Here is a 22,042-nt window from a genome sequence, read left to right as displayed (position 1 = left end):
GTTTCTATAGTGTAACATGTTATTTCACTGTGTCTTTACGTGGGTTAGGGCACCACACATCCAAATAAGTGCCTTTTATGACCCAAAGGCCTTCAGTCTCCATATGTTAAATAACTCGTTTTGTTCAGAACTGAAATTCCAACTGTATTTGACAGAGGGCAGATGTAGGTTGCTAGTGACAAAATATTAACTTTCAGTGTGGTACGATGTCTTTGAAAAAGACATTTCATTGAAAAGTCCCGGTTCTCCCCCTATGTAATAAAGCTTGTCAGGCATAGCAACTGTAACTAAGGAGGACGGGACTTAGCGAAGGGTGAATTCTAACTGAACTGCACAGAGACACAGGATAACGGACAGAGTAGGCTATCTGAATTTGAAACACCTCTGATTCTCAAGACAGGCAGGCTATGAGATACAGGATAACTAGAACAGAGAGGGAAGGGTTACAGGTCTTGTACGATATATATATAATTTAGAATATGTGAACTGAAACTGGACAGGCCATAATAACCTCTGACTAGTTTAGGCTACTTATTGTTAAATTGCAATGTGAGAGGCAGCCAGCAGGGGAGGATACGTCACAAGATTATTTAAAAAGCAAATGTGCGTCTGCCCTGATTCTGATACCATGGTGGTATTAATTAAACCGTGGGGGGCCGCCATGCTGAAATAAACAGAGGAAACACTGGGCTATAATATTAAAATACCATTTTTTAACAAGCCTTCCCTAAATTCTAAAATGTGTCAATGTGTGCCTATTCATGAGCTCATATCCTGAATAGCACCTAAGCATCTAACCTCTTTGAGGGTTAGAGACAACATGTGAATGTAACGGATGTCAGCTAGCTTAGCTGTGCTTGTGGAACGTTGGTAAACCTCACTCCCCGACGTCTCAAGAGTGCTGCTGGCATGCGAGCCAGTAGCCTGGGCTATTGGCTCAATTGTTAGCCGCTCGCCTCGATCCGAGGTGCTGCTGTTCGGTTCGAGTCCGGCGTGTGCAGGGCTGAATCGCGCAGGTTCAACACAACGCAGGTTACATGGGGACAATCTCTATTAAATCAGTGCAAGTGAATTCTTTGACTAGCTGCTGACCAGAGTAGTGATATGACAGTGGTGGACAGTAGTGATCTGATCTGATGTTCTGTTCTTGATTTTTATTGATCAGGGCATTGTGTAAACAGATCTTCCATTTGTTCATGTTATCTTTTGTTGTGTTCTTATGCAGGCTTGCTGATTGTAAACTCGGAGATACGTCTTGTGAGATTGTGGCTTCAGTCCTACAGTCACCAAACTCCCTGCAACAGCTGGACTTGAGTGACAATGACCTTGGGGATTTTGGAGTTCAGCTTCTCTCTAAGGGACTGTCCAGTTCCAACTGCACAATACAAACATTAAGGTGGGTGCAGAAGTTTGTAGTCTTTGTATCTTTGTCTGAAATGTCCTCATTAGTTAGAAGAACCATGACAACATAACAATGGAACATCAACTGGTCAGCAAAATGGAAAAAGTAGCAATTGACATCCTACCCTGATATCATTGTGCAGGTGTCATTCTACTTTTGAGCTTATTTGTGAGGCTTAAAATGTGTGAACTGATCAAATCTCTGTCATATTAGTTTATGATGAAGCAATATGGCACAAGTGAGAGTGGCGTTGGTAGCACATAATGCCATGGCTTTTATTCAGCCTTGTGCTGTAGGTAATCACAGCCATGGCTATATCTGCTATCAACGCCACTCTGCCATATTGCTTTCATACAACAGTTCTAACTAGTTGAGTTAAAAGACATCAAATTGTGTTTTCTAACGGTTTCTAACTAATTGATTTTTTTTTTTTTTACATTCAACCTCCGCCCGGAAAATAGTTCCAGTAGTTCCAATCTCCACGGGGAGCCAAACGCGACACCGGAGAGCCAAGTTCAGGTTGAGAGAGGCTATATGTGCTTGTGCACACAGTGATTTTGCAGAGCCCACTCGTTCATATTATGTCATATGCTGAATTGAACATTCACCCTATTCTACTAACTCCATTTTCTCACTCAATAGCTGTCAAATGTGATGCTCACACTGGAGCAAAGAAGAGCAAAAAGTCCAAGTGCGGATGTCCTTAGATATCGCCAGTCAGAGAATGTCTCTTGTCCAGTCAGAAATTAAGAAATAGTTTAGCCAGACCTATCTGTTGTAAAATTACAACGCACAACACAGGTTACATGGGGACAATCTATATTAAATTAGTGCAAGTGAATTCTTTGACTAGCTGCTGACCAGAGTAGTGATATGACAGTGGTGGACAGTAGTGATCTGATCTGATGTTCTGTTCTTGATTTTTATTGATCAGGGCATTGTGTAAACAGTATATCTTCCATTTATTCATGTTATCTTTGTTGTGTTCTTATGCAGGCTTGCTGATTGTAAACTTCAGAGATATCGCCTTGTGAGATTGTGGCTTCAGTCCTACAGTCACCAAACTCCCTGCAACAGCTGGACTTGAGTGACAATGACCTTGGGGATTTTGGAGTTCAGCTTCTCTCTAAGGGACTGTCCAGTTCCAACTGCACAATACAAACATTAAGGTGGGTGCAGAAGTTTCTTTGTAGTCTTTGTATCTTTGTCTGAAATGTCCTCATTAGTTAGAAGAACCATGACAACATAACAATGGAACATCAACTGGTCAGCAAAATGGAAAAAGTAGCAATTGACATCCTACCCTGATATCATTGTGCAGGTGTCATTCTACTTTTGAGCTTATTTGTGAGGCTTAAAATGTCTGAACTGATCAAATCTCTGTCATATTAGTTTATGATGAAGCAATATGGCACAAGTGAGAGGGGCGTTGGTAGCACATAATGCCATGGCTTTTATTCAGCCTTGTGCTGTAGGTTATCACAGCCATGGCTATATCTGCTACCAACGCCACTCTGCCATATTGCTTTCATACAACAGTTCTAACTAGTTGAGTTAAAAGACATCAAATTGTGTTTTCTAACGGTTTCTAACTAATTTATATATTTTTTTTTCATTCAACCTCCGCCCGGAAAATAGTTCCAGTAGTTCCAATCTCCACGAGGAGCCAAACGCGACACCGGAGAGCCAAGTTCAGGTTGAGAGAGGCTATATGTGCTTGTGCACACAGTGATTTTGCAGAGCCCACTCGTTCATATTATGTCATATGCTGAATTGAACATTCACCCTATTCTACGTACTCCATTTTCTCACTCAATAGCTGTCATATGTGATGCTCACACTGGACAATTCAGAGTCCAAGTGCGGATGTCCTTAGATAAACAGAAAGCAGAGGATGTCCTTAGATATCGCCAGTCAGGGAATGTCTCTTGTCCAGTCAGAAATTAAGAAATAGTTTAGCCAGACCTATCTGTTGTAAAACAAAACAAATAACTTCAGATTAACACAATGTCACCAGTTGATGCATGTAAAAACAATGAAAAGGACATTCTCTCTCTCTCTCTCTCTCTCTCTCTGTCTGTCTCTCAGGCTCTCTGATTGTCTCATCTCAGAGAAGGGCTGTGGTTTTCTGGTTTCAACCCCCTTTCCCTCTCATCTAAAAGAACTGGATCTCAACTACAATTATCCTGGAGAATCAGGAATGAAGCTGTTATCTGCTAGACTGGAGGATCCTGTCTGTAAACTGGAGATACTGAGGTATGTTCAGAAAGAAACCCTAGTGTTGCACATCAGACATTGTCTCCATTGTGGAGACCATAGTTATTTCTTCATATCGAGTGTACTGGCCTATTTTCAAATGTGTATTATAATAGCTGCATCCACAATCCAATGCAAATATTTAGAGATGCGTTCAAAGATAGTTTAGAGGTGTGTTGCAAACATAGCTGAAAGTTTAGGAACCTCTGCTTTCTGTTTGTCTTGAGTTCTGTGCGAACATTTCTGAACACTCAGTGGAGCTGGAAAGAGTTACTGTTAAAATGGACTCTTTGCACCAAATTGTATTAAATCTTACTGTTCAGAGAAAGCATATTTGCCACAAACATTTACCACTGTTTGTTGAATTTGAATGCCTCTCAGATTCCAGGCTGTGAGATTAACAGAAAGACAAGGAGATGAGCAGACAGACAGGGAACAGTTTATCCCCGGCAGACAAGAAATGCTATTTTCTGATTGTCTGACAGAGAGGCTATTAATTCTGTATATCAGGACACCTATGAAGTAGCTCAAATTTAACCAAGTTAAAGGTACTCTAAGCAATGTTGGGTAATGTCACTTCTGTTGAAGTTCAAACAAAACAGAGAGCTACCTCGCCTCTCCCTCCTGTGAAACTCAAAGTCAAAGTCAAAGTCAAAGTCAGCTTTATTGTCAATTTCTTCACATGTTCCAGACATACAAAGAGATCGAAATTACGTTTCTCACTATCCCACGGTGAAGACAAGACATATTTTGCCAATTTTAGGTCCACAGACAAACATAACATTCAAGTAAAACAAAAAGTAAGTAAATAAGTAAATAAGAGGGCACATATAATAATGAAAAAATAAGAGCAGCAAAATTTGGTTGAAATTGTGCATAGACAGTCAATAAAATACTAGTGCAAAGTCAGGCCAATAAAAGGCTTGGGTAGTTCTGTTTGACCTAAGTAAGAAAGAAAGTGGCATAGTGGTGCAAGTTATGTAAGAGCAGCAGAAGTTGTAAAGTGTGCAAGTGTGCAAGTGGAGTAGTGCAGGCGGCCATTTTGGGTCCAATGTCCAGGATGTTATGTAGCTGAGGGTGGAGGGGGAGAGGAGAGGGAGAGTTCAGCATCCTTACAGCTTGGTGTATGAAGCTGTTGGTGAGTCTGGTAGTGCGAGAGCGCAGGCTTCTGTACCTCTTCCCAGAGGGCAGTAGATCAAACAGATTGTGAGCGGGGTGACTTGCATCACTCACAATTTTGGTCGCCTTGCGGGTGAGGTGGGTGGTGTAAATGTCCTTCAGGGAGGGGAGTGAAGCACCAATAATCCTTCCAGCTGTGTTCACTATGCGCTGCAGGGCTTTCCTGTTGTATTCAGTGCAGCTTCCGCCCCACACAGCGATACAGCTGGAGAGGATGCTCTCAATGGTGCCTCGGTAGAATGTGGTCATGATGGCTGGTGGAGCACTTGCTCGCCTGAGTTTCCGCAGGAAGTACAGGCGGCGCTGAGCCTCTCTTCGCCAGTGATGCAGTGTTGGTGGTCCAGGAGAGGTCTTCACTGATGTGCACCCCCAGGAATTTGGTGCTGCTCGCTCTCTCCACCACAGCACCGTCGATGGTCAGTGGCAGGTGTTGGGTGTGACCTCTCCGAAGTCAACAACAATCTCTTTGGTCTTGCTGACGCTCAGCAGGAGGTTGTTGTCCCTGCACCACGCGGGTCAGATGGTCGACCTCCAACCTGTATTGAGTCTCGCCGCTTAGTGATGAGACCCACCAGAGTTGTGTCGCCAGCAAATTTCACTATGTGATTGTTGCTGTAGGTTGCAGTGCAGTCAAGGCCAGCAGGGTGAAGAGCAGCGGACTGAGCACGCAGCCTTGGGGCCCCTGTGCTCAGTGTGATGCTGCTTGAGGTATTGTTGCCAACACGCACTACTTGGGGCCTCTGACAGAGGAAGTCCAGTAGCCAGTTGCAGAGGTAGGTACTGAGTCCCAGTTTGTCAAGTTTGCAGATGAGTTGTTGTGGTATTATGGTGTTGAATGCAGAACTGAAGTCTATAAACAGCAATCTCACATATGAGTCTCTTTTTTCCAGGTGGGTGAGGGCTGGGTGGAGGGCAGAGCAGATTGCATCCTCTGTAGACCGCTTGGCTCGGTATGCAAACTGGAAGGGGTCCAGGTGGGGGGAGAATGGCTTTGATATGTGACATGACAAGCCGCCGAAGCACTTCATGATGATGGGTGTCAGTGCCACAGGGCGGTAGTCATTGAAGCAGGATGGAGCAGTTTTCTTCGGCACAGGTATGATGGTGGCAGCTTTGAAACATGATGGGACGATGGCTTGCTTCAGGGAAGTGTTAAAGATGTCTGTGAAGACATCCTTAAGCTCCCCGCGCAGTCCTTCAGCGCACGACCTGGGATGTTGTCTGGACCTGTTGCCTTACTGGTGTTGATAGCAGCAAGTGTCCTCTTCACGCTGTCGGCAGAGAGGCACAGGGGCTGCTCATGTAGAGGGGGGATGTGTCTTCTGTGGGCAGGTGCTGTTTTGTGCTTCAAAGCGCAGCAAAGAAACGGTTCAGGTTGTTGAGCAGAGGGATGTTGCTCTCACAGCTCTGTGGCGCCGGGCTTGTAGTCCGGGAGGGCCTGAATGCCCTGCCATAGGCTTTGTGCGCGCTCCTGCTGTCTTTGAAGTGGGTGGTTATCTTGTGAGTGTATTCCTTTTTGCTTCCTTGATGCCACGGGACAGGTTGGCTCGCTGTTTTCATGCCAGCTTCATCCCCAGCTCTGTAGGCTTTGTCTCTGGCCCTCAGCAGCCTGAGGACATCCCCTGTCAGCCATGGCTTCCAGTTAGCCCGAAAGTGATGATGTCTTTTGTGTGGGTCACATCATCGATGCATTTGGTGATGTAAGAGGTTACAGTGTCTGTATACTCCTCTATGTCTGTCCGGTTGTTGTAAGTGGCTGCCTGCTTAAACATTTCCCAGTCTGTTGTGTCAAAGCAGTCTTGAAGAGCATCGGAGGCTCCCTCAGGCCACACTTTTACCTGCTTACTTAACGGTTTGTTTGCTTTTACCCTTTGTCTGTATCGCGGGCATTAGCATAACAGTGATATGGTCTGAAAGTCCAATGTGGGGGAGGGGGGCGGCTTTGTATGCTCCTTTGTGTGTAGTGTAGACCAGGTCCAGGATGTTATCTCCTCTTGTTGGAAAATCAACATGCTGGTGTAGCTTTGGAAGTACAGTTTTGAGATCAGCATGGTTAAAAACTCCTCCTGAAGGTGTTGTTGGTGATTGGCTGGAACATCTTATGTTTCATGGTCCAGGTTGGACTAGTCTGTTTTAGTTGCCGTTTTTGTGGCTGTCCTAAGAGACCGTGTTTTTTTTTAAGTGTATTCAGTATTGGATGTGACAATATGTCAGTAACCAAAGAAAGTGGTACAACAAACGATCATTAATTCAGGGTTGGACTGTGAAGGTGTTGCTGGTGGTCCCTGATCATGCATTAAATAATGGAGTTTCACTGCTGGAAAGTGCATTTGTTATTCATAGGGAGTCCTCAGGTTGCTCACTAACTCTAATCTAAGTACAGGACAGACAGTGTTGGGGTTGTTTACTTCATGATTGTCTCCTGAGAACTAGAGGGGTCTTGAGGCGTCACCTTGGATGCCTTTGTATGCGATAAAGACAGCTGGAAAGAGATTTACTTCATTACTTGATATCAGGAAAAACATGTACGGCAGCAGGCTATTTTCTGTGGGATAATAAATCACATTTCACAGGTGGCACAAACAGAAAAAGAGCAGCGTTGAGATCTGTCAAATGGTACGTGTGTGTGACATTTTGTTTTTCAGAACTGACCGTGTGTGACATTTCGTTTTTCTTACAGAACTGACCACGCTTCTTTAGACAGAGCACGACCACGTTTGCTGAAATGTAAGTTAATTGTTTATTTAGTCTTTGTGATCATTCACATGTTTTAGCTTGAATGTGTGTATGGGAGTCTTGTAGCTGTGTGTGTGTATTTGGTAAAACATGACATGCCACAAAATATTCTGTGTGGGTGTTATAGTATGGTGTGCTTGAAAGTGTGTGTGTGTGTGTGTGATGTGAGCAGAAGTATGTGTGTGTTTCTGTGTGAGCGGAAGTGTGTGTGTGTGTGTGATGTGAGCAGAAGTGTGTGTGTGTGATAGCAAGGTTTGCTAACCTGTGTGAATGAATGTTTGTGTGTGTGTATGTTACAGTATTGTGTACAGTGTGTAGCTATTTTGTTTGTGTGTTTAGTGTGTCTGTGTGTGTGAGGTGACCAGAAATGTGTGTGTGTGTGATGTGAGCAGATGTGTGTTTGTGTACGTGTTAATGTGAGAAGTGTGTGATGTGATGTGAGTAGAAGTGTGTCTGTGTGTGTGTGATGGGAGCAGAAGTGTGTGTGTGAGAAATGTGTGTGTGATGAGATGTGAGTAGAAATGTGTGTGTGTGTGTGTGATGGGAGCAGAAGTGAGTGTGTGATGAGATGTGAGTAGAAATGTGTGTGTGTGTGTGATGTGAGCAGAAGTGTGTGTGCGAGAAGTGTGTGTGTGATGTGAGCAGAAGTGTCTGTGTGTATGTGTGTGTGTGTGATAGGAGCAGAAGTGTGTGTGTGTGAGAAGTGTAGGGCTGAACGATTTATTGCATTTGCGATAATATTGCGATATGATGAAACCCGAATTTTTAAACCGCAAAGGCTGCGATTACGCTTCGTAATATGTGACGTCACCAAAACGCATTTATACTTGCGCTTGCCGACGCGCCACCGACTCTTCACACCGACCACTGAAGAAGCAAAAAATGTCAACAAGAGGACCAGCTAACAGTGTCAAGAAAGGTCTGATCAGTAGAGCTACTTTGGTTAAAAATAAACCTCTTCATTACCTTTTGCTCGAACCTGCCATGTCCCTGGTTCTAGTTCATAATTCCCCTGTGCTGCTACTCTGACTGGTAACTTCGTTCACTTGTCCAGCTGACGATTAAAACTCCACGTCTGTTTAGGCTGCACAGCAGCCATTGACCTGTGCACTGGGGACTTTGTTTACTGGAGTACAGTGACAGTGGGGGCATTTGCGATATCCAAGGGGGTTGGCGGCACAAACATTTCATCTCACAGGTATTGAATTGATGCATAATGTTATCCGCAAGTAGTTGACACAGCTAACCACCAAAAACCCAGCTGTTCTAACATTAGCTTACCAGCTAAGGGTCTAGGCTACATACATGCTGCTAACTGCTGCTAACTTTGCCTGTTTAAAGAGTTTTGTCTCCCCGATTGGCTTTGTTGTGATATGAACAAACTAGTTCATGTGCATGCATGCGTATTGCGCTGTGGTGTTGATGATGCTAACCTTTAGTTAAAACCGAGCCGAACGGTCATTCGGCCGCATTTATTTGCGCTACAACAATCTACAGTAGTTTGTTCCGATTCACTTGCAAGTAGCCTACAGAGGAGAGGAGTGGGTCTGTGTGTGTGTGTGTGGTGTGTGTGTGTGTGTGTGTGTGTGTGTGTGTGTGTGCATGTGCCACAGGACAAGGAGAAGCCGTGTCAGTCCCACTACATGTAGACCTATTTGTTAACTAACGAAAGAAGATCATATCTACATGAAATAGAAACGTATCAGAATCAATAAATGTTTACAAGGCTGGAAGTTCAACAAATATAGGTCTACTAATGTGATTAGATAATAAAAAATGTTTTATTCATCAATCTTATTCAGTGACCTAATACCATCATAACATAGGCCTGGGCTCCAGGAAAGAACAGTTTATGTTATCTAATTTTGTGTTGGTCTATAGAATAATATATTGCTTGTCTTTGTTGAATAAGACAGAAGATAAAGAGCTTAAAAATAATCGCATTGCGATATTGGTGAGAAAAATCGCAATTAGATTTTTTTCCAAAATCGTTCACCCCTAGAGAAGTGTATGTGTGATGTGATGTGAGTAGAAGTGTGTGTGTGTGTGATAGAAGCAGAAGTGTATGTGTGTGTGTGTGTGTGAGCGGATGTATGTGTGTGTGTGATGTGACCAGAAATGTGTGTGTGTGTGATGTGAGCAGGAGTTTGTGTGTGTGTGTGTGTGATGTGAGCAGGAGTGTGTGTGTGTGTGTGTGTGATGTGAACAGAAGTGTGTGTGTGTTTCTGTGTGAGAGGGTGTGTGTGTTTATGTCTGTGTCTAGTGTGTGTGTGTGATGTGTGATGTTAGCAGACGTGTGTGTGTGTTGTCATGTTTCTCTCTCTCTGTATATGTGTGTGTGTTCTCATGTTCTATCTCTGTATGTGTGTGTGTGTATGTGTGTCTCTGTTCTCTCCTCGTCTGCAGATGCCTGTGTGTATGTTTGTGTTGATTTGGTGTGTGTGTGTGTTTTCATGTTCTCTCTGTGTGTGTGTGTGTGTCTTCTCTTGTTCTCTCTCTGTATGTGTGTGTGTTCTCATGTTCTCTCTGTGTATGTGTGTGTGGATGTGTGTGTGTTCTCATGTTCTCTCCTCTCCTCATGTATAGTATATATACTTTTTTGATCCCGTGAGGGAATCAATGTGTGCAGGGTAGTGGTGTTTGTGTGTGTGTGATGGCAGGGTAGTGGTGTGTGTGTGTATGCTGGTAGGGTAGTGGTGTGTGTGTGGGTGTACTGGTAGGGTAGTTGTGTGTGTGTATCCTGGTAGGGTATGTATGAGTGTGTGTGTGTGTGTGCTGGTACGGCAGTGGTTTGTGTGTGTGTGGTTAGAGTAGTGGTGTGTATGGGTGTGTGTGTGTTTGTGCTGGTGTGTGTGCATGTGTGTGTGTTTGTGTGTGTGTGTGTGTATGGGTGTGCTGGTAGGGTAGTGGTGTGTGTGGGTGTGTGTGGGTGGGTGTGCTGGTAGGGGTAGTGTGTGTGTGTGTGTGTGTGTGTGTGTGTGCCGGTAGGGTAGTGGTGTGTGTGTGTGTGTGTGTGTGCTGGTAGGGTAGTGGTGTGTGTGTGTGTCTGTGTGTATGTGTGTGTTAGTGTGCTGGTAGGGTAGTGGTATGTGTGTGTGTGTGTGCTGGTAGGGTAGTGGTGTGTATGTGTGTGCTGGTACGGCAGTAGTTTGTGTGTGTGCTGGTAGGGTAGTGTTGTGTGTGCATGTGTGTGTGTGTGTGTGCTGGTAGGGTAGTAGTGTGTGTGTGTGTGTGTGTGTGCTGGTAGGGTAGTGGTGTGTGTGTGTGTGTGTGTGTGTGTGTGTGTGTGATGTGAGCAGAAGTGTGTGTGTGTGTGTGATGTGAGCAGGAGTGTGTGTGTGTGTTTCTGTTTCTGTGTGAGAGGGTGTGTGTGTTTATGTCTGTGTCTAGTGTGTGTGATGTGTGATGTTAGCAGACGTCTGTGTGATCTGAGCAGAAGTGTGTGTGTGTTGTCATGTTTCTCTCTCTCTGTATATGTGTGTGTTCTCATGTTCTACAGTGGGCATCGCTTTCAAATGACCACTTCATTCGCGCATTACGCGGCGTGAAGCTGCGTGAAGCTTTAGTACCACTTTCAGCCACTGTGCGTCGCTCTGCCACTGTACATCGCTCTGCCTGCCGTCCCTTACATAATTGTTGCCGAGAGTAATCCCAGCCTACGAATTCAATAACAAAATAAATCATGCATAATTAAACATTACCTCGATGAAGCTACTTGGGTATGGCTTAAGGCTTGACTACACTAAAATCGAAATCGAAATTTGCTGTCTACATTATTGTCAGTGTTGGGGTTAACCAACTACGCAAATCAAAACAGTGGTGTGATAATTGAGCCAGTAGAGAAATAACTGTTCAGAATTAATCTGTAGCCTTGGGTATGCTTCTGCAGAAAACAATGTTGTTGCCGATTTAATACTATCTGGCGACGTTTTTTTAACAGGCTACATAATAGAGGCTTAGACAACTATGACCCACGTTTTGGTTTCATAAATTAATTTACCCTACTTCTTGACTGCAATGTAGTCAATTGACTGCTTGACATGTCATTTTTATTTTTCTGTACAATAAACAATTACATCTGCTTTATGCCGCAGAATTACATTCATATTTGGCTGACTGCAGACGCGCCACTTCCCTCCCCATATTCCAAGATTAAGATAGTATGAAGTGCTTTTTGTATAGGCTACTATCATAAAAAAATAGTTAAAACGAATAGCTATTTGCAATTTGACAAAACACTGGTCCTCATTTTGCGAATGCGAGGACGATATGAGCCTGTTGCATTTAGTTAGATGTCAGAGTCACGCATAATGTTTGAAAACCACTAATCACAATAATTTAACACACGACAGTTGGATAACCTACTTCATCATGTCCCCATGCCTACATTTTTGTGAGTAGGCTAGCATAGAGATCGTTAAAAACAATAAAGTATGGCTCTCCGTTTGGGACATCGAAAACTTATATTTTTAATAGACTACCGTCGAAGATGCTGACTTGCAAAAGCCTCGGGATAACACGTTATCGCCACTATCATCAGTCATGCCCCTTGATCAAAGTGGGGAATGAAATAAAAGTTTGAGAACCACTGGCTTAACAAGTTACCTACAGTCCAGAACACAGAATCTGTTGCAATATTCTGATGATCGGCGATGATATCGGCAAATGTTTGTTTTCCAAAGTAAGAATTTCACTTCACCATGCACCTTCGACAATACCTGGCCTACCTGGTATCATTACAAACATTATTCTGTGTCCTAAAACTGGCATATTTTATGGCATTGTGTCATGTAAGTTCGTTGCAAAATCTAGAGAAATGTGAGGTGGTCAGCGGGGGACAATTGAGACACACATTGGATTGTGTTATTACTTGAACATTCCACACTATCCACAGCTGTGGTAGGCCTATCAGGGGCAGGAGGATTACTGTCAGCGCAGGCTTTATATAAAATTCTTCAACAGAAGGCCTGAATGTTGTCTTGTTTGTGGGAGCTTTGCTTCGGCGTCTGTAATTTCGGCTTCATTGAAAATGAGGGCTTCCCTCAATGACCCTCCGAGAATAAATAAAGGTTGAATGAATGAATGAATGCAGGCTTGCCCAAAATAAAGGCATGTGGTTTGCGCAGCCTACAGTAAATAACAGACCCGCCAGAATGTGCGTTATGATGCTTTTTTACGAGCAAGATGTTTTGGTACCCTACGCACACTGCATGTTCTTAAATAACAATGATCATCAGTAATATTCGACCATTAATTTGGGTAAATGGGCAAGCGTGACCACCTTGATTGGCTGATGATTGTAACGCTGGCATGATTCCAAACACCTCCCTTTACGATGATGAGTGACAGGTCTCAGAATCGTGCGGCGCTTACACAAGGACGGAAGATGATGAATAACTGGGGCCGTAGGCTATTCACAAAGGCTTTTATCTTACTACTAGGAGTAGGCTACTCCTAAATCGCACTTAAAGATTTTAGATTGGAGTTTTCTCTTAAAAGTTATTCACAAAGCCTTTCAGACAACTCCTAAACTAGGAGTGAGTCTTCGCGGGTTATGGATGACGCCATTACTCATGCACGAGCTTGACTGAAGTGACCACCTTGATTGGCTGACGATTGTAACGCTGGAATTCCAAACACCTCTCTTCCGATGATGACTGACAGGTGACAGGTCGGAGAATGTGTGCGCTACACAAGTCACGAAGGACGGAAGATGATTAATAACTGAATAAAAAGGCCTAGCCTAAATGAATAAAGAGTAAGGCAAAACAAATAGCTTAGTAGCCTAATGAAACATAGGCCTATGGATTGATGCAGTAGCCTACCTTTGCAACATTATTAAATTAATCTGTCACCATATCCCTAGGCTACGTTTGCAAAGAGGAGAACATTTTAATTTGATTCACAATGAAACGTTACATTTCATTTACATGTTAACAATGAGTAGTTTTGGTTGTTGTTGGTGGCGTTATTGCATCCTTTTATGAATGCAAAATTGTTCCCTCACTGATTGGAAGCTCCTGTTGCGCATAGGCTATTTCAAAACATGCAAGGTAAAATGCCACAAAAAGCTGTTTATGAATAGGTCTTAGTGAGTTAGGAGTCCTCTCGACTTAAGCTGTCCCAGACTTAGGTGCTACTTTTAGGTCTAAAATGCTTCGTGAATTAAAAAAAAAATTAGGAGTCCTAAAGTTAGGAGTGACACGCCCATTATTTTTAGGGTTGCTCCTAAATTCGCCAGTTAGGAGCTACTTTTAGCCTTAAAATTCTTTGTGAATACGGCCCCTGAATAAAAAGGCCTAGCCTAAATGAATCAAGGCAAAACAAATAGCATAGTAGCCCAATGAAACATACGGATTGATTTAGTATCTTTGTAACATTATTAAATTATTCTGTTACTATGCCTACGTTTGCAAAAGAGAACATTTTAATTTGATTCACAATAATGTTACATTTAATTTACATGTTGACAATGATTAGCCTAGTTTTGGTTGTTGTTGGCGGCGTTATTGCATGTTAGTTATGCCTATATGCAAAATTGCTTCCTCGCGATTGGAAGCTCCTGTAGCTGCATAGGATTTCAAAACCGCAGGTTTGTGAATAGGTCTGTGAGTAAGGAGTCCTCTTGACTTCTTTCAAGCTGTCAGAGGTGGGAAGGTGTGATTTTTTGGGGGAAGGGCCTGATTAACTGGGCACAATTGTCTGATGACCCCCCTTCCCCCCAGCCAACGTGAATCGGGTGGTTAGTTAATAGGCCTAACGTGAAGATTTTTCCTGCCATCTAAAACGTCCCACATACTCGACGCACCCGACCAGTAGCGCGACAATGTGACGTCACAGAGCGCCCGTAACCATTTATACCTGGCGTGGTGGTCGCAACACTAGTTGCAATATTCTCCTGAACAGAGGTGTCGCTGTTGTGAAAAGACTAACATTAACTACTTACACAGCAGAAGAAGCTGCAGTAAGAAACACCAGTAGCTAGCCTCTGTGATGGTACTTCAGACTTTGGTTGCTACTATTCACAACTACCATCATCATTATCATGTAGTTTCCAAGGTGTGTGCACAGGTAGATAGATAGATAGATAGATAGATAGATAGATAGATAGATAGATGGATATATAGATAGGTACTTTAGTCATCCCGAGGGAAATTTTAATAATTTAAACAGTTTAGTTAGCTAGCAGCTGGCTGAGTTTGTGTAATTTCCTGAAGTGGAAAGAGATTTTGTTCAGGCCTTAATAGATATCCTTTGTTTGAAAATAAATCGTTTCTATTCTTTCCTCTTAATTCCATGTGTTGCAACTCTCACTGGTAACTTTGTTAACTTATCCAGCAAACTATTAAAAATTCACGACTGTAACAAAACACTGCAACTCGCTTGCCCTCGAACTAGTCCATCTTCCTGTTTCCGCCTTTGTCGCTTCGTCTGAAAAAAATGAGTGGTGCGCTACCTCGCGCTACACGGCCAAAACCCTGGCGCGCCAGAGAGATCTACGTCATTTTGACGTCACATTGTCGCGCTACCGGTCGGGTGCGTCAGGTATGTAGAAGCCTTAAGGCACGAGCGCATCTGTGAGGCCAAGCCTCACCAAGTATCTCGTTTGTTTACAACTAACGTTCCATTTAATTAAACTGCTTTATAGGCTATGCCGAAATAGTTTTCAACATTTTGAATATTAGTGTCGGGTGAATTGAAATGTTCTCAAAGTAGCCTTATGGCTCCCCCGTCAAGCAATATAACCATACAAACGCGCTTCCTGCACTCATTGTTTCAAAAGGAGTAATTTTGGCTTTGTCAGAACTGAAGAGCTGTGGACGGCACTGCACGGTATGCCCAATGAAAATAAATTAACGCAACGCAACACAACACAACACAGACCCCGCTTCTCTCGCGTCAGTCACTGACATGAACGAAACACAGAACCCGCTTCTCTCACGGCAGTCACTGACAGTAACCTAGAATAAATGCATGGGGGAAAACACTTCCCCATGACAAAGACATCGTAAAACACTGAAAGTTAATATTTTGTCACTAGCAACATTCATCTGTCCTTTGTCAAATGTATTATGTTCCAAGTACCCTATGCGTAATTCTGCTTCATAAAGTTGAACAAATACATTTGCTTATTTCCCAGAAAAATATAAATAGCCAGTTTACAGTGCAGAGTTGGTAAGTTATGGTAGGCCAACCTGCAGTGAACATACAAACAGGGGAAATTATTTCTCTTGCAGCTGAGTAGACTCAGGTGCGCACGTAGACATAAGGCCGAACATGCATCCAATGAATCGTGCTCTCACGACAATCGCGCCGTTAAACTTAAATAGGTTAACATCACTCTAAGTTCGCCTTCAAGCAAGGAAAACGATGATTTGAAGACATCTGTTTTGGTTGGAAGGGCAAGGGGGTAGCAACAGGGCAACACAGAGACAGGCCCGATGGCAGGGCTGTTATGAGAGTATTAAAATATGGGATATTCTACGGGGAAAACATTAAAACGGCAAGACAGCGGGGAAAGTTAAAATCACGTGATAAACACGGAAAAAGTTGGCATGCATTGTTTCGGTCCCCTGCACAGGGATTATTTGTCATACTATTAATCACATATGATTATTTGTGAAATTGTGCAAACAGGCACAACACATTTGAAAAGGAAGGACTGGTAACATGCAAGCTCACGGGAAAGATTGATTTAAGAACGTTATCACAAAGTGTGTGGCTGTGGCGCCGCGGAAGACAATTGGCAGGGGAGGGTCATGTCTTTTTAACAATTCTGTCGGAGGGTCATTGAACAATTTCTAGCAGGCAAAGAGGGTCATGCAACTTCCAACTGAAGCACTCAAAATTCCTCCGGTGGCCCCTTCAATAAATAACGATCAGTCCCTAGATTGCTGCTGGGCTATATGTCTTGGTTCTGTTAACAACTCATTGTCAAATGCATAGCCTATCTGCGGTTGCATCCATTACAAACAAACATGCAATGTGAACGTCTGGGATTGGGGAGAGCACTAAATGCTCTACTGAATAAACCGAAGTCAAACCTTTAAATGAAAAACACTCTTTAATAATCCAAAAAAATAAACCGCTAATGAAGTAAACTTGTGACCATCAAAAATGGTTTATGGCTTGTAACTCCATTGATACCAGGGCGTAACAGGAAGGCATTTGGCTGAGCAACGGAGGTTAATATGCTCCATGTTTTGTCCAAATGATGACTGTCTATCATCGTTGCACTCGGAGAAAACCGGAATGTTTCATTCGTCCCGTTTCAATCGTCCGGTTGTACCTACTCAAAACGCAGATAGAACCTTATTATTCTAAGGTAGCGAAATAGCGTTCAGCATGATTCATGCCCAATTAATTCCCCTGTTAAAGTGTTAAGCCTTTGTAGTTTGGTTTTCGTGATGATAAGCGGCTTATGGCCAAATATGTGAAAACGTTAAAATACAGTAGGCGATAAACCGGAAAAAGTTGACAGTGATTTTTCATAATCACTTTGGAGGTCATAGAAAAATGTATTGCTGGCGAGGGAGGGTCACTTCTTTTGGACTAATGCTCCCAAAACTCCTCCGGTAGCCCCTTAAATAAATAACGAACAGTCCCTAATGAAGTAAACTTGTGACCATCAAAAATCGTTTATAAGCCTGTAACTCCGTGATAACAGGGCGTAACAGGAAGGCATTTGGCTGAGCAACGGAGGTTAATACTCTATATTTTGTCCAAATTATGTCTGTCTATCATCGTTGCACTCGGAGAAAACCAGAATGTTTAATTTGTCCTCGTCTCTCACGGCTGCAAAGCGGGATTCACTTTCGCAGTTAACCAAATATTTCTTTATTAGGGCAGGGCAGGCATATTTCTGGCTATTACATTATTTCTAAACCAGTCTGCTAAAGTCTGTAGTGAAGTCTGTGTAGGGTTTTCCAGGCTCCATTTCTTTTCGAGACACCCTGCTCCCTTGAGCCATCTACGGTTGTTTGGGTTGTTGCAGCGTCTCACTGGAAAAATACAAATTAAAGTCGCATGATACCGCGTGATCCCACGTGCGGACCGCGAGTGAAGCTGGCCAAGTCGAAGCACTGCCCACTGTATGTGTGTGTGTGTGTGTTCTCATGTTCTCTCCTCTCGTCTGCAGATGCCTGTGTTTGTGTTGATTTGGTGTGTGTGTTTTCATGTTCTCTCTCTGTGTATGTGTGTGTGTGTGTGTTCTCATGTTCTCTCTCTGTATGTGTGTGTGTTCTCATGTTCTCTGTGTGTGTGTGTTCTCATGTTCTCTCCTCTCCTCATGTCTGCAGGGTAGTGGTGTGTGTGCTGGCAGGGTAGTGGTGTCTGTGTGTGTGTGTGTGTGTGTGTGCTGGTAGGGTAGTGGTGTGTGCGTGTGCTGGAAGAGTAGTGTGTGTGTGTGTGTGTGTGTGTGTGTGTGTGTGTGCTGGTAGGGTAGCGGTGTGTGTGTGTGTGTGCTGGTAGGGCAGTGGTTTGTGTGTGTGTGCATAGGGTAGTGGTGTGTATGTGTGTGTGTGTGTTTGTGCTGGTAGGGTAATGGTGTGTGTTTGTGTGTGTGTTTACTGGTAGGGTAGTGGTGTGTGTGTGTGTGTTTGTGTGTGCTGGTACGACAGTGGTTTGTGTGTGTGTAGGGCAGGCTTGGAATTTCACCATTCTGGGGGGCAAGGCCACTTGGCCTTCAGTTGGGCATATTTGGTGGGGGGCACAAAGGCCACATGTCAGGGCACCAAGGCCAAAGTTAACTATACAGTAGTAGGCTATAACAATGATCAAAGTTTAGCCTATTCACTGCAGTAGACCTGCATCACTGTATGAAACATTACAAAAACATGAAATGAAAACATGACATATTACATAGAACTGTAAATCATCTGACTATCTAGGCTATATATAACATTTATTTTATATTTGGCCTGTTATGAAATTATGTATTGAACAATTTAATCACAGCTCAGCTTTAAGAAACTCAAATAGCCTAGATGCATGCTTAGCATTTTGTGATCATTAAGGCTACTTTCACAAATTCTTAGTCAGCTGTACTGATTTACCAATATCTAGGCGATATTTGTAACATTTATTTTGTATTTGGCCCGTTATGAAATCATGTGGAACAATTTAAACACATTGTAAAACTTAAAGCCCAAATTTGGAGACATCCATGTATGTCGAACTTTACTGCAAATTCAAAACTGGATTACTGGAACGGCTAACTGTACAGGGGACTGCTTTACACCTTTGTGTTCGGTAAGGTCTCCTGTTTATTATGATATGTGGTTTGTCATGTGTTAAAAGAAGGGTTCGTAAGGTATTCCACCGAGATGAATGGGTAGGGAGATCATGGGACGCAAAACCTTCAGTAGAATGTATGATTAAATTGAATTATATTATTTACTTTTCTCGCGAACCGTTCAACACAGCAATTATCGGCTAACATCATTTAAGCTGAGAAAAAGCTCTTTCATGTGATACTTGTGATGTCTGTGTGATGAATAGGCTACTTCGCGAGTAGTGAAGTGAACTGAACTGAAAAAGGGTGAATTTGGACGCACTTTCTTTCTTGCGCTGTCACTTTCTCCACTGCGTAAAAGACTAAATTCATTTGCGCTGTGAATGCCAAGATTATTTTGATAAACAGATACACACGCACACACATACATTTACAGTAATCATACGTATGACACATACTCACACAGTAGACATATGTACGCATGCATACACATACGCAGGCAAACACACAAGCACGCACATACACACACACACACACACCCACACACATAAACATGAATTTGTACACGCACACATGCACACAATTCAAGAATTTTTCCCGTCATCTACTCCCTGAATTTTTTGGTCATTGATACCCGGGACACCGAACCACCGGGGTACATGAAATTTGGTGGGTATGTAGCCCCACTAGACTTTTACGGAAAAATTTCATTTTCTATTCTACAATCTATTCACCTTTTCTGCACCAGTAGGCTACTTTCTGTGCAGCCGCACACACACACTCAGGCATGCCAAACAAGCATACACAAAAGTTTCAAGAGTGGGGGATGGAGTAAAATATGGAGACAAATTGAAGTGTGATTTATTTTCGCGGAACGGATGTACAGGTCTGAGCGGCGGTCATATTTTTGTACCGCTATGCGGTACATCTAGTTCTGATATATGGTTTGTCATGTGTTAAAAGAAGGGTTCGTAAAGTATTCCACCGAGATGAATGGGTAGGGAGATCATGGGACGCAAAACCTTCAGTAGAATGTATGATTAAATTGAATTATATTATTTACTTTTCTCGCGAACCGTTCAACACAGCAATTATCGGCTAACATCGTTTAAAAGCTGAGAAAAAGCTCTTTCATGTGATACTTGTGATGTCTGTGTGTCTGTGCTGGTAGGGTATGTATGTGTGTGTGTATGGATGTGTGTGTGTGTGTGTGTGCTGGTAGGGTAGTGGTGTGTGTGTGTGTGTGTATGTGTACTGGTAGGGTAGTGGTGTTTGTGTGTGTGTGTGTCTGTGTGCGCTGGTAGGGTATGTATGAGTGTGTATGTGTGTGTCTGTGTGTACTGGTAGTGGTGTGTGTGTTTGTACTGTTCTCTCTTTGTATGTGTGTGTGTGTGTGTGTGTGTGCTTGTAGGGTAGTGGTGTTTGTGTGTGTGTTTGTGCTGGTAGGGTAGTGGTGTGTGTCTGTGTGTGTGTGCTGGTGGGGTAGTGTGGTGTGTGTGTGCTGGTAGGGTAGTGGTGTGTGTGTGTTTGCTGGTAGGGTAGTGGTGTGTGTGTGTGTGTGTGTGTGTGTGTGGCTGGTAGGGTAGTGGTTTGTGTGTGTGTGTGTGTGCTGGTAGGGTATGTATGAGTGTGTGTGTGTGTGTGTGTGTACTGGTAGTTGTGTGTGTGTGTGTGGTCTCATGTTCTCTGTATGTGTGTGTGTGTGTGTGTGTGTTCTCATGTTCTCTCCTCTCCTCTTGTCTGCAGATGCCTGTGATCTCACACTGGACCCAAACACAGCAAACAGATTTCTCTCTCTCTCTGAGTGGAACAGAAAGGTGACATGTGTGAAGAAGGAGGAGCAGCCGTATCCTGAACACCCAGAGAGATTTGACTCTATTTATCAGGTGTTGTGTAGCGAGGGTCTGACTGGACGCTGCTACTGGGAGGCTGAGAGGAGTGGAGATGGAGATGAGATATCTGTGGCCTATAAAAGCATCGAGAGGAAAGGGAGGGGTGATGACGTCATAATGGGACGGAATGCCACGTCCTGGAGTCTGGACTGCTCTTCTGATCACAGATACTCTGTCCTGCACAATAATAAACGCACTGCCATACCTGCCCCCTCCTCCGGCTCCAGAACAGTAGGAGTTTACCTGGACTGGCCAGCCGGCACTCTGTCCTTCTACAGCGTCTCCACTGACACACTCACCCACCTGCACACGTTCCACTCCACATTCACTGAGCCCCTCTATCCAGGGTTTGGGGTTTGGAGATCTGGCTCCTCAGTGTCCCTGCGCAAAATCACATGAGCTCGTTCTCCAACAGGTACATCCACCCTTTTCTCTCTCTCTCTCTCTACCTCTACCCTCAGTCTCTGTCCCCCTCTTCTCTTCTCTTCCTCTCTCTGTCTCATTCTCCTCCATTTTCAGATGTGTGTGTGTGTGGTTTGTAGGACACTGTAATGTAATACAGGCTTGTAGGCACAATAACCTCTTTTACAAACAACTTTAGTAAAGAGGTTATTACATTATATTTTGCTTTGCATCAGATTCAATGTTGGCATATCACACACATCAAGCTAATATTTTTGAAGTTGTGTGTGTGTGTGTGTGTGTGTGTGTGTGGTTTGTATGACACTGGTGTCTATTTAACCAACTGCCAAAATTCAGACTTAAATTCATCAAGTCAAGACTCTGTGTAACATTCCGCAGTAACCACGTAACCGTAGCAACATCCATTCTGTTGATCTGTGGCCCTGGCAGTTGAGCAGGGCTTGTTACTATGGCAATAGCTCCAGCTTTGGCCCATAGACTGTATAAAGAACTAGATAGATAGATACTTTATTGATCCCCAGGGGAAATTCAAGGAACTGCAGGAACACCAGTCACACACACTCCTGTTCATACACATGTGTAATGTATGTATGTATGTATATTCAATTATATAATTACTGTTTTGATGAAACTAAACAAATGCTGATATTGCTTTCTTTATATTATGCTCTTTCCCTAAAATGAATGTGTGGATTATGAGAATGTTTCAGCAACAACAATATGATTTATTCTGTTCTCCCTAAAGTATAGTTATTTGCTGAATTATCTTTGAAAAATGATTTGCTGATCTGAGGTGTCAGTGTTTTTATATGTGTTGGCATAGAAAAAACATGTTTGCCTGTTGCTTGTTTTTCTTACTTAAAATATGTAAATAAAATGTGTTTCTGGCTTTTAAATGTCTAAATAAAGATTCTGAAAGGA

General features: G+C 43.2%; 1 protein-coding gene across 1 annotated transcript in view; it reads left to right on the top strand.

Annotated features, from left to right (window-relative positions):
- Positions 1-22,042, top strand: part of LOC125297248 (NACHT, LRR and PYD domains-containing protein 3-like) — a 246,988-nt gene extending 224,946 nt beyond the window's left edge. The window contains 4 exon segments of the mRNA XM_048247479.1: positions 1,226-1,396; positions 3,491-3,658; positions 7,518-7,564; positions 20,553-22,042. Coding sequence (XP_048103436.1) covers positions 1,226-1,396; positions 3,491-3,658; positions 7,518-7,564; positions 20,553-21,097 — 931 coding nt within the window. The 3' untranslated portion in view covers positions 21,098-22,042.

This window comes from Alosa alosa, chromosome 7 (genome assembly GCF_017589495.1).
Source record: "Alosa alosa isolate M-15738 ecotype Scorff River chromosome 7, AALO_Geno_1.1, whole genome shotgun sequence".
Classification (NCBI taxonomy): domain Eukaryota; kingdom Metazoa; phylum Chordata; class Actinopteri; order Clupeiformes; family Clupeidae; genus Alosa; species Alosa alosa.
The sequence above is the reverse complement of the archived record's forward strand: the minus strand, read 5'-3'. Positions and strand labels throughout refer to the sequence as shown.